Below are 15,944 nucleotides of genomic sequence, written 5' to 3'. Positions count from 1 at the left end.
GAGAGAAGGTGAGGCTAGAACCAGCCAGGGGCAGAGGAGTGAACGCCAGCCCTCCGGCTCGCTCCCCTGTCCCGGCCACACGCACTATCCTTTGGCCTTTGACTACATACATATGATGTTTACGTGGCTTTCATGTTCTCTGTTTTCCTTTTCTTCTCAAGTGGACTGAAAGCTCCTTGGGGGCAGGGTCCCTATTAGGTGTTCTCTGCCCCGTCCTCCTCCTGCATCTGAACTTGGGCTGATGTCCACCTCACAAGGCAGAACGCTACACCTTGTCCAAGGCCTGACTCTGATGCCACCCGCCAGCTGCAGTCCCCCTGCAGCATATTTGCCACCAGATCACAACTGCATCCAGGACCTCGCTCAATGTTTGCTGTCGGCACGGCCTGTTGGCTCCTGGTTTGTGCCTGTTACAGGGAGCCCCACCCTGTAAGCGTCAGAGAGAGCCTAGCAGGTCCTCCTCCTTATCCATCCCAGCCTCCTGGAGGACAGAGACCACCCTGTTCACCCTACTCACCGCTCTGGGTTTGCAAAGTGCACAGTGGGCCTCAGGAAAGAGGGTGGGTCACACCTGACCACTTCTCAGGCATGATTAGATGAATAGGCCACATCTTTGAAAGTGAGATGTTCTTGGTATAGAGATGCTCATTGCATGACTCATGAACATTAAGGAAATCTTGTTTTTTTCATCAGAAAACAATTAGTCACCACCTCGAGCTAATGGCCGGATACAGTTCAGCAGTCAGCAGATGCAAGCTGAAATAATGAGGAGATGTACAACCCCCCAGACCTGCCTGGAGACTTACCAGCTCACAGAGCCCATTCACATCCATATCCTTGCTAATCCCCAGCAAAGCCCCTGAAAGCAGGCCAGGCAGGTGCTCTCACCTGTGTTGTGGATGAAGAAGCAGGCCCGGAGCTTCAGCTACCGCCCAAGTTCACGCAGCTGGCGTCTGACACAGCTGGGCCTCTTCACTCCTGCTTCCATTCTCTGCCTGCACCCCGCCAACCACTTCTCACTCTGTTCTGGTCCCTCTCTCTGGGTCCCAGCTCTGCAGAGCAGGGCTCAGCCATGGGGTGCCGAGTGGATGCCTCCCCAGCTCAGATGGCCAGCTCATCTGCTTCTGCAGCACACAGACCCCTCTCCCAGAGCCCTCCCCTCCACGGGAGCTGACTCATGTGAGTACCGCTGACACTCATGCACAGACCAAATGCGAAAAGGAAAGTAGTTTTCTTCCAGGTTTGCTGTTTTCCATCTGAATCTTGGACCCCTGAAGCCATTTAAAATTTGGGAGGCAAGACGCATAAATCAGGACACGATTTAGAAATCTCAGTGCAAGACTTAGAAAGCTCAAGACAAACTAGTAGTGTTTTCACTGTCCTTGGCGGGGGGGTGGGCATTACGGCACCTGCGGTTGTGTCTTCACCAGTCTCCCTGGGGCTGGGTCTAGCACGGCCTGCTTCCCACCAGGTTCCTCCCGAGGTGGCAGGATGAGTGTTCCCGACTTTGGTAATCAGCCTTTTTCAGCACATGGGAGTTTGCTGGTTTCTAGCTGTGCCAGAAAGTCTGGCTTCCAATCTGAGAAGAGCCCAGGTGGATGAAAAAAATCTATTAGGCTCCCATTGCCAGGGTCAGTGTGCCCCACGGTGGTAACACAGAGAGAGAGAGAGACCTGTGGCCATTACTGACGTTAGCAGTTTTAGCCTAGGTCACACCAGACAGGGCCCAACTGCCTGCTGTGAGACCTCCAGCGCTTTCCCGTGCTGCCTCTGGTACCCATCAGAGCTTGGAGGGAGTGCCCCTTCCCAGAAGTCATCATTAAAACATGATCTACTTACAAAGAGTTTTAATGGGCACGTCATTATATAGATCCAAGAACACAGTGTTTCAAATTACGACCCAGAAACCACACTGATGGTGGTGAGGCCCAGCCCTGAGGTCCCGTCCCAACACTGTTTTCTGAACTTTAGTGGAACCACTCAGGGCAGGTGCTGTTCAGATAAAGCCGGGCCAGCGTGCACCTTTGGGAAAGGCACGGAGTTAGGCTTGGAGAAGGGAAACGGAGGGCGCCGGAGCCTGTGTCGCCCAGGAGCCGTTAAAATCTGCAAAGCCGGGTGCAAACATCAGAGAAGTTAAAGCCCGATACAAATTTTAGGAAGCTCCAGCTGAGACTAGTACAGTTGTCACTGTTCTTGGGCAGGTTACATAGCCTGTCTGCTCTTCATTTCCTCCTCTGTAAGGTGGGGACAAAATTGTACTCACCTCGTGAAACTTTGCAAGGGTCCAATGAGATAGTGCCTATAAGGTGCTTATCCCAGAACCTGGCACTCTGTCTGCCATTCTTGTTGTCATTGTGATCAAATGTACCAGTAGGCCCAGGAAGGCATCGTTTGGAGGAGGTGGGATTTGAATGATAGGATCTCAGCATCCATAGGTCTCACCTGCCACTTGGGCCGTAACGGTGGGTTGAGTGGGATGGATGTTGGGCAGAGGGAGGGCGGGGGGAAGAGCGTGGAGGCAGGCACCGTGGGTGTGGCTGGGGAGGAGATGTGTCTAGGTGACAGGAGGAGGTGGGCCACGGTGGGAGAGGGGACCGGGGATGTGGTCTCAGGGTGCCAGGTGGAGGGGTGGGGCCTTGATTGGTAAGGGGGCCACGATCAGGACAATGTTCTAGGACTAGGGACTGGGAGGTGGCAGGCTGGGAAGCCTAGACTGGGAAAAGGAGGCACTTCTGGGGCTTCTGGTGAGAACTGTCTGCCAGCTGCCATGAGGGATGGACGTGAGCCACAGAAACAGCCCAGACAGCGAGGACAGAGAAGAAGAGGGTCGAGAGGACAAAGCAGGCCGGACTTGGTGACCAGAAGAAAGTTGGTGCCTTTATAGGCAGGGGCATTGAGGGGAGGGAATGTGGGGGGAAGAGGGGTCCATCTTGGGATGTGCTGAGGGGAAGGGGTTTGCGGTCTTTACCTGGAGATCCCGGGAGGCAGGGATGGAGCCCAGGGGAGAGGGCAGGGCTGGACGCCTGGGTGAAGGAGTCGCTGGCTTGGGAATGTCAGGTGGGTTCTTGGAGGAGTGAGGGTCTCAGAGAGGGGAAGGAGGAGGTAAGGGTCCCGAGGAGCACCTGTGTGGAGGGGAAAGGCTTGGCGAGGAGAGGCAGCCAAGGAGACCAACATGGAGCTGTCGGGGAAGGAGGAGAAGGGCCAGGATTTCCCCTGCAGCCCTCGGAGCATGTGTGGTACCAGGTAGACTCTGGGATGTTGTCAGCCCCAATGGCTCTGTTACAAAGGGGACACATTTAGTGACAAGTGTTGTCCTCACCAGAGGCAAAAATCACCTTGGAGGCTAAGGGGACGGTCCTGGTGGAGAAGTGTGACCCACCACTTTGCTGGACATTGCTCCTGGGCTGGCCGGTTCTCTCAGTGCCTTCCTCAGATAGCTCCCTCCCTGTGCCTGGGGGCAGCTCAGGGCTGAGACCCCGGCCTGGCCCAGGCAGCGTGTGAGCCAGGGGCTGTGCCTGACCCAGTGTCTGCACGGCACTGTCTCCATACCGAGGTGTATTTAATGCTACTCAACTGTACACTTAAAAATGCTTAAAACGGTAACTTTTAAGTTATACATATTTTACCACAATTTCCAAAAAAAAAAAAAGAATGAATTCCAAGTTTCATTTTTTCAAAATTTAATTTTTTTTACTAATTTTTTAAAATTTTTATTTATTTATGGCTGTGTTGGGTCTTCGTTTCTGTGCGAGGGCTTTCTCTAGTTGCAGCAAGTGGGGGCCACTCTTCATCGCGGTGTGCAGGCCTCTCACTATCACAGCCTCTCTTGTTGCGGAGCACAGGCTCCAGACACGCAGGCTCAGTAATTGTGGCTCATGGGCCCAGCCGCTCCGCGGCATGTGGGATCTTCCCAGACCGGGGCTCAAACCCGTGTCCCCTGCATTGGCAGGCGGACTCTCAACCACTGCGCCACCAGGGAATCCCTCAAAATTAATTTTTATTGGAGTATAGCTGATTTACAATGTCGTGTTAGTTTCTGCAGTACAGCAAAGTGAATCAGTTATACATACACATATATCCCCTTTTTTAGATTCTATTCCCATATAGGCCATTACAGAGTATTGAGTAGAGTTCCCTGCACTATACAGTAGGTTCTTAGTCATTCCAAAATTTCATTTTATTTTTTATTTTTGTTTTGGCTGTACAGCCTGTGGGATCTTAGTTCCCTGACCAGGGATCTAAGCTGAGCCCGCTGCAGTGGAAGCTCAGAGTCTTAACCACTGGACCGCCAGGGAAGTCCCCCAAGTTTCATTTTAATTGAAGCATTTTAGCTTCAATTTTAGGCACATATCAAACGGCACATATATGAAAAGGTGTGCAAGCAGGGGACATGGTATGGCGTGGTGGAATGGGCCCGGCTTCCTGGCCCAACCAGCAGTGTGACTTGGGCAATCATCTAATTGCTAGATGTCACAGATTTCTCATCTGTAAAATGGCTATGACAGTCTCTACCCTCCCACTGTGCCGGGTTGTTGCATGGCCTAGGAGAGTGGGTGGTGAAATCTTTTTGTAAACTGTAGAAAGACATGCCGGATCCATGTGGTGTCTGCACTTCAGTGTCTGACTCAGGGGTCGGAGCTCGTAAGCTACTCCAGGCAGGGCTACAATGGGCCTTTCTGGCATGTGGCTGCTCTTTTCAGGCTGTGTCTGACCCTCAGCTTATTGGAGTCCTATTGAGTTCCCAGGGGCAGCTGCTAGGTCAGCTTCTCAGGCATTTTGGGCGGCAGCCTGTATGCACACCTGGAAAGACTTTGAGACTTTTCTCAACCAGTTTCCGGGAGGGAATGAAGCCCTATTGGAAGTGATGAATTAACTTTTCCCTTGTTCCTTTAGGGTCATACTAGGAGGCGTTAGAAAATAAACCCTCATCAAAGCCCTATTGGAAGTGATGAATTAACTTTTCCCTTGTTCCTTTAGGGTCATACTAGGAAGCGTTAGAAAATAAACCCTCATCATTTTCTGTGTTCTGTGGTTCCGTGAGGAACCCCAATTGAGAAAGGCCGGAACTGGCAGATGTAGACGTGCCCCCACCATCATCCCTGCCCCAGATCTGGGCACACAGGGAATGAGAGGCCCAAGAGAGCCAGGCACTTGTTCCAGGTCACACAGAGTTGGTGCAAAGGCAGCACTCAAAACGAGGAGGTGCCTAATTGCCAGGCCAGGATTGCATGATGGGTGACCCTTTCCATTCCTTCTGCATTTTGAAAATGGAGCGGTGCTCCATTTACATCTCTGGCTGTGAAAGTGCATTTGTTGAGCTGTTTCCCCAGACCACCCTGTCTGCAAGAGTGGTGGGTTTGGGAGGCCTGAGCAGCGCCCTTCTTCCTTGAGAGCTGAGGTCACCAGCTCTGGCTGGTTCTGGGCTGCGTGTGGCTAATTGCATTGTGGCCCCAGCACTAAGTGGTTTCTGAAAAAAAGGGCAAAAATGATGGGAAAGACTTTGGGGTCCTCTGGGAATCGGAGCCTCAGCAACAGCGGCTGCTACCATTGCTGGAAACGTTTTCCTTGAGTGCCAGAGGGCGCCCACAGCCCATCCCTGTCAGTGCGGAGCAGCCGCAGCCCGGGGAGGGGCCGTGGACCCTCACGGAGGGAGGCAGGGGAGGCACCTCTTCTCCCCACAGCAGCTCCACTCTCCCTTCGAGTGGAACGGCCTTCGAGCTCGCCGCGCCTGCTGGGTCTGGGGTGTGCCTGCGTCTAGCTGGTGAGTCCCTTTTGTAGTTGGATGTTCGCTTTCAGAAACATCTAAAAGCGTTGGACAGCATAGTGAGCTGTCAAAAGCTGGGGTATGCCTCTTCCCAGCTGTGTGACTACGGGCTGTTCAACTAGCCTCTCGGCGCCTCACTCACCCCATCTGAAACCTGGGGATAATGACAGTGGCTTCCTCAAAGCCCATGGTGAGTCTTCAGTGGTACCGGAGTCGTAGGGCACTTATCCTAGCTAATCGTGAGCGCTTGGTAAGTGATAGTGGAGGTTGCTATTATCACTGTGTATCATCTGCACCAGAGGCATCCTGGGGTGAAGAAGCTCTGGCTGCTGCAGAGGCCAGCGGTTCGTGGCTGGAGGATTCAGTGCGTAGTCCTCTCTGGAGTGAAGGAGCGCTGGGCCGGCAGGCGGGAGCCCTGGGTCCTCGTCTAGCCTCCACTCTCTGTTTGTGATAGTGTTCCTCTGGCTCTTCATCCATGGGCTGCAAACCCAGCTCTCCATCCCTCTTTAGGAGATGCTCAGTAGGAGACGAGAATGATCAAGGCCGGGTGCTAGACCAGCTCCCAAAAGCCCGAACGGAAGCCAGACGCAGATGGATGCTTTGGGCAGAGAGGGGAGGAGGAGAGCTGTACCCCAGGATGTCTCACCTGGACTGGGGAGAGGGGAAGGGAGGCCTCTCCCAGGTGATGGGCAGTGTCCTTCCTGGCTCTAGAGTTGAGAAAGACCCAGAGGCCAAACCAGGCCTTTGCTGGGCAGAGTCTTTTCTTGAGACCATCCTTTAGTCCAGATGGGTGAATTTGTGAATCTTATGTAAAACAGAAGCACCATCTCCATCAGACACCCCAAATCGCGGTTGGAAATTCCCCCAACTCTGTAGAATGTTTGGCTCTGACAGGTGCATTGCCATGGGGCGCACGTGCTGGGCACACCTCAGGCCTGGCAGTGCAGACTATCTTGTCCCTGTTCATCCCCCGCAGCCTAGAGCAAATGGCCTCTTAGTCCTTGTCCCTCCCTCTGTCCTGGGAGAAGCTTGGTTTCCAGTAGGGAATCAGGTGCAGGGCCTGCAGGGCAGATCCAGGGTTTGTTGACTGACTGACTGATAGCACTGTGTGGGCTGCTTCATGTTTACTGAGTTTGGTTAGATTTGGACCAGTCAGAGAATGAGGCAAAGCTGCAAGAAAGAACAGCACTGAAAGGTTTGTTGAGGCTCCTGGCTAATAGGTGGTCTCTTGTTGGACTGTTAAGAGCTGCTAGTTGGGAAGCAGGTTTATTTTTGGTTTTGCAGCCAGCCTTATCCAGAGGGAGACATTCCTGGGAGAGCCAGGCCTGGCGTATGGCCTGGACCTGATTTGTGTCTGTTGTGGGGTTCTGAGCTTCCTGGGATGCTTGTTTTGAGCAGGAGGGTGCTACAGGTTTGGGGCTTCTGAATGAAAGGGCATTGTCCCCACCTGCCTGGCCCCACGGCTGGGAGGGCCTGGTCTGATTGGCCCCCAGCTCTTGGTGTGAGGTCTGGGGCTGATTTTCATGACTGAGAAAGAGCCCTGAGCCTTCCGGTGGGGGTGGTAGAGTGCTAGAGAGGCTCAGGGGCCAGGCTGCCTGGGATCAAATCCAGGTTCCACCTTTTACTAACTGTGTGACCTCGGGTAAGTAATATAATTGCTCTGTGCCTCAGTTTCCTCATCCGTAAAATATTTCCCTCTTAGAGATGTGAGAATAAAGCGAGTGAATGCCTGTAAAGGGTTAGAACAGTGTTTTCCTTTGCACAGCCTGGGCTCAAACACATCAATTCCTCTCATTCTCATTAGCCTCCCGTGCCTTTTAATCGCCAATACGATCCCCATCCTATGAACAGGCCTCGATGGGAAGCTTCTCATGGCTTCCTACCATCTGAGCAGTAATGTCCACATCTTGTTCCTTGGCGTTCAGGGCTGACAGCCATCTGGTTCTGACCCCACTGACTTCCTCTTCATCAGCTGCTCTGGGGGTCTCCATCCTCTTCCCTAGTCCCAGCCCAGCCTTGTTCCATTTCCAGGCCCAGCTCATCTGTCACCTCCTCCACGAAGACTTCTTCAGCACCCCGGGCCCTGCTGTGGTTCCCCTGCCCCAGCCAGCACCTGGTTTCTGTCTCCGATGGGGTCTCAGTCCTCTCTGTGCCCCCAGCACAGGGCTGGGCACCCAGTAGTGTCAGTGGATGGGTGTTGAATGATGGGATGCACACAGGGGTGTTGGTTGGAAGTGGGGCTTTCTGTGGCCGGGCATACTTCCTGCAGCAGAGTTTCCACCTAATGGATGAATCAGAGAAAGACTCAGGCCCTCCTGAATGCAGAACAACAGGCAGGAGTGGAAACGAGCCTGTAGTCATCGTCTGTCCTATTCACAGGATGCGAAATGGTAAGGCTGCCTCTTTTTCCGCGTGGATCTGGGCATCAGATCATAGCCGAGTTATTGTCACAGCCCAGCCACATGCTCTGAGTTTTCACTGCCTGAAATTTCACTTGAACATGCAGGCTTGAGAAGCCTGGAATCCGGCCACTGCCGGAACATGAATCTCTCTAACTTCCTATGGAAATGGGAGCCAGAAGGGTCTGTATCTGATCTCACTCCTTTCCCAGCACAGCTTTTTTTTCCGTAAAGACATGGATCTGGTAAGTGCCCTGCCCAGGTGGAGTTCACGGGGCAGGGTGCGGAGATAACAGTTAAGCATAGAAATTGCTAGACTGCATGGTGGACGGTGCTAAGAGGGCTGTGAGGAGGGATGAAATGAGCTGGGCCCCTCTGGAGGGGGAGGGGAGCAGCACGATGAGTGCAGGGATTAGGGGACGTGGAGGAAGTGGCATCAGTGGGTAGGTGGCATCTGAGTGGTGGTGCGGTTTGGACAAGAGGAGGAGGAAAAAGCACCCCCTGTGGAGGCACTGTGGAGGCCAAGGTCCCTGAGATGTGGGACAGCGCTGGGTACCAGGGAGTGATGGTGCCCAGTCGGGAGGGGAAGAGTAGGAAAGGAGGTTAAGAAAGAGTGGAAAACAGTATCAACAGCAGTTTACAGCCATAGGTGCTGGCACCAGCTGCCAGTGTAAGTCCAGGTGTTCAGGCCTAGAAGGCCCACCGGCGCTGAATCACTTAAAGCCTAAAAGTTCAGGGCCAGGATGCTTGAAATATACTAATTTCACAAAGATGACAAAAAGTGCAAAAAATCCCCTGCAAACTCAACAGTTGCAGCAGCCAGGTCGAAGAGCAAAGGTAGGAGAGTGCGTGGCTGATGGGGGTGGGGGGGGGGCGACACCCAGCACCCAAGGGCCCATGCAGTGTGGAGTGTGAGTGCCGGTCTCTGCCAGCAGCCACCTTGCTCCTGGGGACGCAGACTGCTCGGCTCTTTGGGGCTGAGCCGTCCTGAGCTCCTCCCCAGATGCACAGCCAGAGATTAGCCTCTCCTCCTGTTTCCCGTATTCTGACCTTGGAGGGAGGCAGAGCAGTGGTTATCATTCCTACTCTGCAGACAAGGCAACTGAGGCCCAGAGAAGAGGAGGAACCATCCATCCTGATGGTTCCAAGCTGGGAGCTCATTCATCCCTGGAGGCTGCTGGCCATGGGGCTGCTAGGCCTGCTCCCCCTGAGGCCTCTGGGGTGGGAGGTACAACACCCCTGAGAGCTTCCTTTCTGGAAGGCTGGGGGCAGGAGCTGTCGGACTTCTGGGCTGTCCTGCTTCACAGGGGCCTTTGCAACAAGGGCAGTGGGGGCTGGGGTCATGCAGCCCTCCAGCTGGGAGCAAACTCGATCTTGGTGGCTGCCCGCAGGCCGCCTCTCGGGCCACAGAGGATCTGGCAGGATGAAGAAATGGGGGAGCTCAGACTTACGGGAATCTCAGGACCTGCGTCAAGAGGACTCCTGCCCAGAACCCCTAGATGGAGACCCTAACTCCAGGCCAGCTCCAGCCAAGCCCCACAGCTTCCCTGTGGCCAAGAGCCGCAGCCGGCTCTTTGGAAAGGGTGATTCGGAGGACACATCCCTCATGGACTGCTCTTATGAGGAAGGTCAGCTGGCATCCTGCCCGGCCATCACAGTCAGCCCTGTTGTCACCGTCCAGAGGCCTGGGGATGGTCCCACCTGTGCCAGGTAAGCTGCATCTGGAGCTCAGCCTCCCTCTCCACCAGGAGCCTAACTGGCCCAGCTGGCTGAGGCCCCAGCCGTGGAGACACCATGTGATACTCGAGTTTATGGGCTGAAGGTCATAGAGCTAGGGAGCGGGGGGGCCTCCAGAGGTCGCCTGGTCCAGCGTCTGTACTCATAGGACCTTCGGGACATGTGGCCACACATGCTGGCATATATGCTGATCCTAGCTGCTGGCTGATCTCTGGGTCCAGGCTTAGAACGCTCACCAGCCCTAATCAGGAGGACTCTAAGTTGGAAGGCTCAGGCGCAGGATGCTTTCAGACAGAGTACAAAACAGTTCCAGTGAGAGCGCACCAGGCCTCCCACCTCCTCCGAAGCAGGACAGGGACTGCACAGGGCTGGATGACTTCTGTGGCCCTGTGAGGATGCTTTTTCACTTAGCAGAGGCCAGCCAAACCCCTGCCCTCCATCCCCTCCAGGCTCCCCCAGCCTCTGAGCAGGCAGAGAAGTGAGTGGCCTGGGTATTGGAGGAAGTGGAGGCTGCAAAGACTTTCTAGATGATGCCTACACACAGGGTGGGGACACAACAGGGGTACACGCGCCCCACTGTTCCCTGTTACAGCCTGGACTGAGCGGTGGGTTTTGTATCGTGTTTTTTCCCCTTTTGGTTTGCCTCGGGGTTTAGTTGTGCCCCCTGACAGGCTCTGAAGGCCTCAGGGCTGAGACCAGAGTATGAGACGAAGGTGTTTTCTGGCCCTTAGGCAGCCATCCCAGGACTCTGCTGCCGAGAACCTCAAGCTCTATGATCGCAGGAAGATCTTCGAAGCAGTGGCTCAGAATAACTGTGAAGAGCTGGAGAGCCTGCTGCTCTTTCTGAAGAATAGCAAGAAACATCTCACGGACAGCGAATTCAAAGGTGGCCCGGAAGCCGCCGGGTCCCGGGAGTGGCCCCGCCGTGCTGCCTGCTCTGACCCCCATTTTGTCTTGCAGACCCGGACACAGGGAAGACCTGCCTGCTGAAAGCCATGCTCAACCTGCACGACGGGCAGAACGACACCATCCCCCTTCTCCTGGAGATCGCCCGGCAGACGGACAGCCTGAAGGAGCTGGTCAACGCCAGCTACACGGACGGCTACTACAAGGGTGAGGGAGGCCCGGGCCGGCATGGCTTTGCCCACAAGTTTGCCTGGATCCAGGAGGGCACTGTCATGCCCGGGAAAGGCTCTGAGCTCCTTACTCCCTGTCCAGCCACTGAGTTGGGATCTCCTGGTCCTGGGGGTCCCTGCACCCCCCACCCCCACAATGGCTCGGTGCTCCTTACACTTGGGCCATTTTGATTCCTTCAGCTCCCAGTCTGGTGTTCCCTGTTCTGGGGGTCTCTACTCCTGCCTCAGGGCCTCCTTGGGCCTCCTTTGGTGGGGGGTCATGCTGCATGTTCTGCCCACGCCCACCGCCGGCACCTGTCCGGGCAGCCCCCGCAGGACGACAAGCACAAAGCCAACAGCACGCGTCCTCCACAGGCCAGACGGCACTGCACATTGCCATCGAGAGACGGAACATGGCACTGGTGACCCTCCTGGTGGAGAACGGGGCCGACGTCCAGGCCGCGGCCAATGGGGACTTCTTTAAGAAAACCAAAGGGCGGCCTGGCTTCTATTTTGGTGGGGAGACCACGTGGTAGACACTTGGCTTTTTGATGATTGCTACGGGGAGGTTTGAGGTGGAGACGGGGGGAGTTGGAGGCTGGGTGGTGCAAGGCCCAGTCTCTTCCTGGGGAAGCCCACCGCTTGCCTGTGTTGGCTGCAGGTGAGCTGCCCCTCTCCCTGGCTGCGTGCACCAACCAGCTGGGCACCGTGAAGTTCCTGCTGCAGAACTCCTGGCAGTCGGCCGACATCAGCGCCAGGGACTCGGTGGGCAACACTGTGCTGCACGCGCTGGTGGAGGTGGCTGACAACACGGCCGACAACACCAAGTTTGTGACGAGCATGTACAATGAGATTCTGATCCTGGGGGCCAGACTGCACCCTGCGCTGAAGCTGGAGGAGCTCACCAACAAGAAGGGGCTGACGCCGTTGGCTCTGGCCGCCAGCAGTGGGAAGATCGGGGTAGGGAGGGGGCATCATGCCTGAGCAGGGGGTGCTGTGGGAGGGGCCTGCCTACCTTCCTAAGCTTCTGACATCGCCACCGCGCAGAGCCCTGGTGCTGCCCCACCAGCCTGTAGAGGGAGGGCAGGGGGCATTAGAGTCAGCCAGGGGAATTGTGAGATGCCGAGCAGAATTCATCAGCTCACACGTGGCCGTTTCTGATTTCCAACTCTGAGCATCACCGACAAGACACAGAATGGGGGTGGGGCACTGGGGTCTGGGGATGGGGGTGGGTTGATCTGAGGGTGAAATGGAAAGAGAAGCTGTTGGTGTTTTTTCATGGAAGATAGGACTTTTGGGTGATATGGGGTCCTAACGGGGTGGGGCAGGCCCAAGCCTGTGGACGATGTCAGGCCATGGAAGGCTGAAGGTGGGGCTGGGCAATTGGGAACTGGAGGGGAAGGGGCTTCTCAGTACCAGAGGATTCTGGGAGCTTGACTCTGTTCATACTGAGTCTCTTAGGATGAGAACATTGGTTTTATAACCTTTATAACCTTGGTTTTATTTCTTGGATTTTATTTCCTTCTGGCTTGAGGTTTTCTAGAGTGGACCACTGCAGTCCTTCACTGTGAGATGGGAGAAATGGGGGGCCAGGTGTGATCAGGTGATGGGTCCGATGTGGCTGCAGTTGGGGTCTGAGGCAGTGGGAAGTTGATCTTGATGGTGGTCGGGAGGCTGCTAGATGGGGGTGGGGCTCTCCTGGGGCTTGGGTGGGGTCTCCAATGGGCTGGGAAGCAGAATTATTCTTGGAGCAGAGCTGGTAGGGAATGCAGCCTGTGCAGGGCCCCAGGCTGGCCTCTAACAGGCTCTTGTATCCCTGTGGCAGGTCCTGGCCTATATTCTCCAGAGGGAGATCCAGGAGCCCGAGTGCAGGCACCTGTCCAGGAAGTTCACCGAGTGGGCCTACGGGCCCGTGCACTCCTCACTGTACGACCTGTCCTGCATCGACACCTGTGAGAAGAACTCAGTGCTGGAGGTGATTGCCTACAGCAGCAGTGAGACACCTGTGAGTGGGCTGAGGCTGGGACCCAGCCAGGAAGGGCTTCGGGCCTCACTGCACCCCAGCCCCTACTCCCACTCCCTAATCTGGCTCTGGCCCCTCCCATCAATGGAAACCTGCTACCCGGGGCCTACACCCTGCGGTCTCATCTCCCCATTCATTCCCACCGAATGTCTTCCTGCATCATACGTCAATATATGATAATATTCCCATAAAACTTAAATATTTCAAAAATACATAGACAAGAAAAGAATCCTCCTTTTCTACCATATAAAAACATGTAGCTTCATTTTGTTTATATAAATGGGATTATACTATATATAGTACAGAACAACCATGTTTTTCACTTAGTGGCATGTTTTATTTTTTAAATTTAAAAATTTTTTATTTTGGCTGCGCTGCTCGGCTTGCGAGATCTTCCCCGACCGGGGATCGGACCCGGGCCCCCTTCAGTGGAAGCACAGAGTTCTAACCACTGGACCGCCAGAGAAGTCCCTGTAGATAGTTTTATATCAGCACATAAGAGTCTGCTTCATTAAAAAAAAATTACTGCAAGTATTCCATAGAAGGAATGGGGTGTAAATATCCAAAGAATGACATTTGAGTTATTTCGTTGTTTTTTTTTTTTTCTACTACAATGCTACCGGCCACTTGGCATGGGTTTGAGAATTTTTCTGTGAAGGACACCTGGAACTGGAATTGCTAAGTCAGAAAGTATGGCCTCCAAAAAGATTTCATGAATGTACTTGCCCACCACCCATGGGTACACATCTACTTATGTCCTTGCCAACCTGGGTATTACCAATCTTTCTTTTTTAACCTAGTTTAAGCCCATGGAGCCCAAAATGCTATCTCATTGATGTCTTAATTCTTGTTTTCTTGCTTACCGTGAGGCTGAGAATTTTTTCATGTGTTTTCAACCATTCATATTTCTTTGGTAGATTTCCTATTCCTTGTCCTTTGCCATCTCTTCTACTGGACTGTTTGCCTTACTCTTTTAGTGTGTAGATGCTCTTGTTATGAAATGAATTGATCCTTTCTCTATTGCACATGTTTCAGATATTTTATTGTCTCCTAGTCTCTTGCAAACTTCATTTGCATCATTTGCTTATACAGAGTTTTCATTTTGAGAGTCGAATTGGTTAGACTTTTTCTTTCATAGCTTTTGTGACTTGTGTCTTGCTTTGGAAAGCCTTTTCCACTTCAAGATTGCACATACATCTTCCAATACTTATATTTAGTTCCTTTGTAGGTATTTTATGTTTGGCTTTTAAATTTATCAAGAATTGATTTTTGTGTATGTGTGAGGTAGGTGTCTTACTTATTTTGTTTACAAATGAGGGTCCCAATGCCACTTAATGAAAAGTTTATCCTGCCACCACTGCTGTCCCATCTTTCTAAGGTGACAGATGCACCAGGCCCTGAGGCTGACTTTGGGGGCTGTAGTCTGTGCTGTTGGTGATGATGGGCTGCCATGATGTCTCACAGGGCAGAGGCTGCACTTACAGGGGCAGAATCCAGAGGAGGGAGAGGCCTGGCTTGCTTTGTTCTGTCCTGTCAGCTCCCACCTGGGCTGCCATGCTGAATCTGGGCCTCTGACTCAGAATCCCTGATGTAAGTGTTCCCAGAGGGCTGGCCCAGGTAGGAAACAACCTCAAGAAGGACTGGGGTGTTTGGCCTAGAGAGAAGGCTCTGGGGCCACGGCTGCCATCTGCACATCTCTGGAGGCTTTCAAGGGCTGGAATGCAGTACTGGGGTCCCGAGTGCAGAGCGGGGACCACTGGTGGGAAGCAGAGAAGACCAACTTTACTCCAGAGAGCAGAATTTCCCGACAAGCTTCTTGGGGCAGCAGAAAGCTTCCCATTCCCAAAGGTATTCAAGAAGACACTGAACATGGTCCTTATTTGGGGAGCTCCAGCTTGGGTCAGCGTTGCACTCAATGGCCCAAAAAGGCTAGGATGACCTGATTTTGGCTCATCCACATCCTAGGAATACTTGAACTTTACAGAGAGCTCGTTGATGTGAGACTTTTGCCCCAAAGCAATACTTGTAATGGTGGTATCCCAGGCACTGGGCCCACTCACGGCAGGAAAGACTTCCCCGTTCCCTTCAGTCTCATGCATAGGTGATTGCCACTCCCACCTGGATAGCCTGTCTGACTCAGGGCCGGAAATGGGAGAATTAAGGAATTCAAAGGCCTCTCCCTCAGCAGCCTCATGCTAAGCTCTGCCTGTGCCAGCCTCTTCCCGATACTGTGGGAACAGGAAGGATGTAGGCTCTTGGGAGAGCGTTATTACAGAGCGCGGGCGTAGAATGTCGGGTGACACTGGTACGCTCTTGAGTGTCAGGGGCTCTTAGGGTCACGTGTCCAATTTCACCCCTTGTTCACTGCACAACAGAGACACTGAGGCCCACAGGGGGGGCCACGTGGGGAGCCGGCTGTGACCCTCGGCTGCCGCCCGAGCTGAGGGCGTGGTCCTGCAGAGACGTGGGTGTGATGTGGTCCTGTGAGACGGGTCCGGGACGGGTGAGCCTCACTCCTCTTTGCTCCCCTTAGAATCGCCATGACATGCTCTTAGTGGAGCCGCTCAACCGCCTTCTGCAGGACAAGTGGGACAGATTCGTCAAGCGCATCTTCTACTTCAACTTCTTCATCTACTGTCTGTATATGATCATCTTCACCACGGCCGCCTACTACAGGCCTGTGGAAGGCCGGGTGCGCCTGAGGCTCGGGCCTCTGCGGGGGACGAGGGGAGGGGGCGGGCGTTCCTATAAGACCCCAAGACCACGGGCCCAGGCCAGACCCTGGAGACATGGAAGAGTCACTTACGTCCCTGTGCTCCGTCCTCCCTCTCCTGGTCGTCTCCCATCCCTCTCCTGTTCTCAGCCCCTCCTTTAGCCTCCGGGTTCTGAGAGGCCGAGCCTGTGGT

The 15,944-nt window shown here is 54.0% G+C and overlaps 2 protein-coding genes across 2 annotated transcripts in view; one reads left to right on the top strand and one right to left on the bottom strand.

Annotated features, from left to right (window-relative positions):
* Positions 1-15,944, bottom strand: part of RAP1GAP2 (RAP1 GTPase activating protein 2) — a 445,551-nt gene that overhangs the window by 92,501 nt on the left and 337,106 nt on the right. The gene's annotated exons all lie outside the window — the stretch shown is intronic.
* The window catches only part of TRPV1 (transient receptor potential cation channel subfamily V member 1), a 34,435-nt gene that overhangs the window by 684 nt on the left and 17,807 nt on the right, over positions 1-15,944 (top strand). The window contains exons 2-9 of the mRNA XM_049702097.1: positions 162-1,179; positions 9,555-9,873; positions 10,632-10,786; positions 10,861-11,013; positions 11,391-11,531; positions 11,677-11,975; positions 12,841-13,020; positions 15,572-15,730. Of these exons, the coding sequence (XP_049558054.1) occupies positions 900-1,179; positions 9,555-9,873; positions 10,632-10,786; positions 10,861-11,013; positions 11,391-11,531; positions 11,677-11,975; positions 12,841-13,020; positions 15,572-15,730 (1,686 nt within the window). The 5' untranslated portion in view covers positions 162-899. The remainder of the gene's footprint in view (positions 1-161; positions 1,180-9,554; positions 9,874-10,631; positions 10,787-10,860; positions 11,014-11,390; positions 11,532-11,676; positions 11,976-12,840; positions 13,021-15,571; positions 15,731-15,944) is intronic.

This window comes from Orcinus orca, chromosome 19 (genome assembly GCF_937001465.1).
Source record: "Orcinus orca chromosome 19, mOrcOrc1.1, whole genome shotgun sequence".
NCBI lineage: Eukaryota > Metazoa > Chordata > Mammalia > Artiodactyla > Delphinidae > Orcinus > Orcinus orca.
The sequence above is the reverse complement of the archived record's forward strand: the minus strand, read 5'-3'. Positions and strand labels throughout refer to the sequence as shown.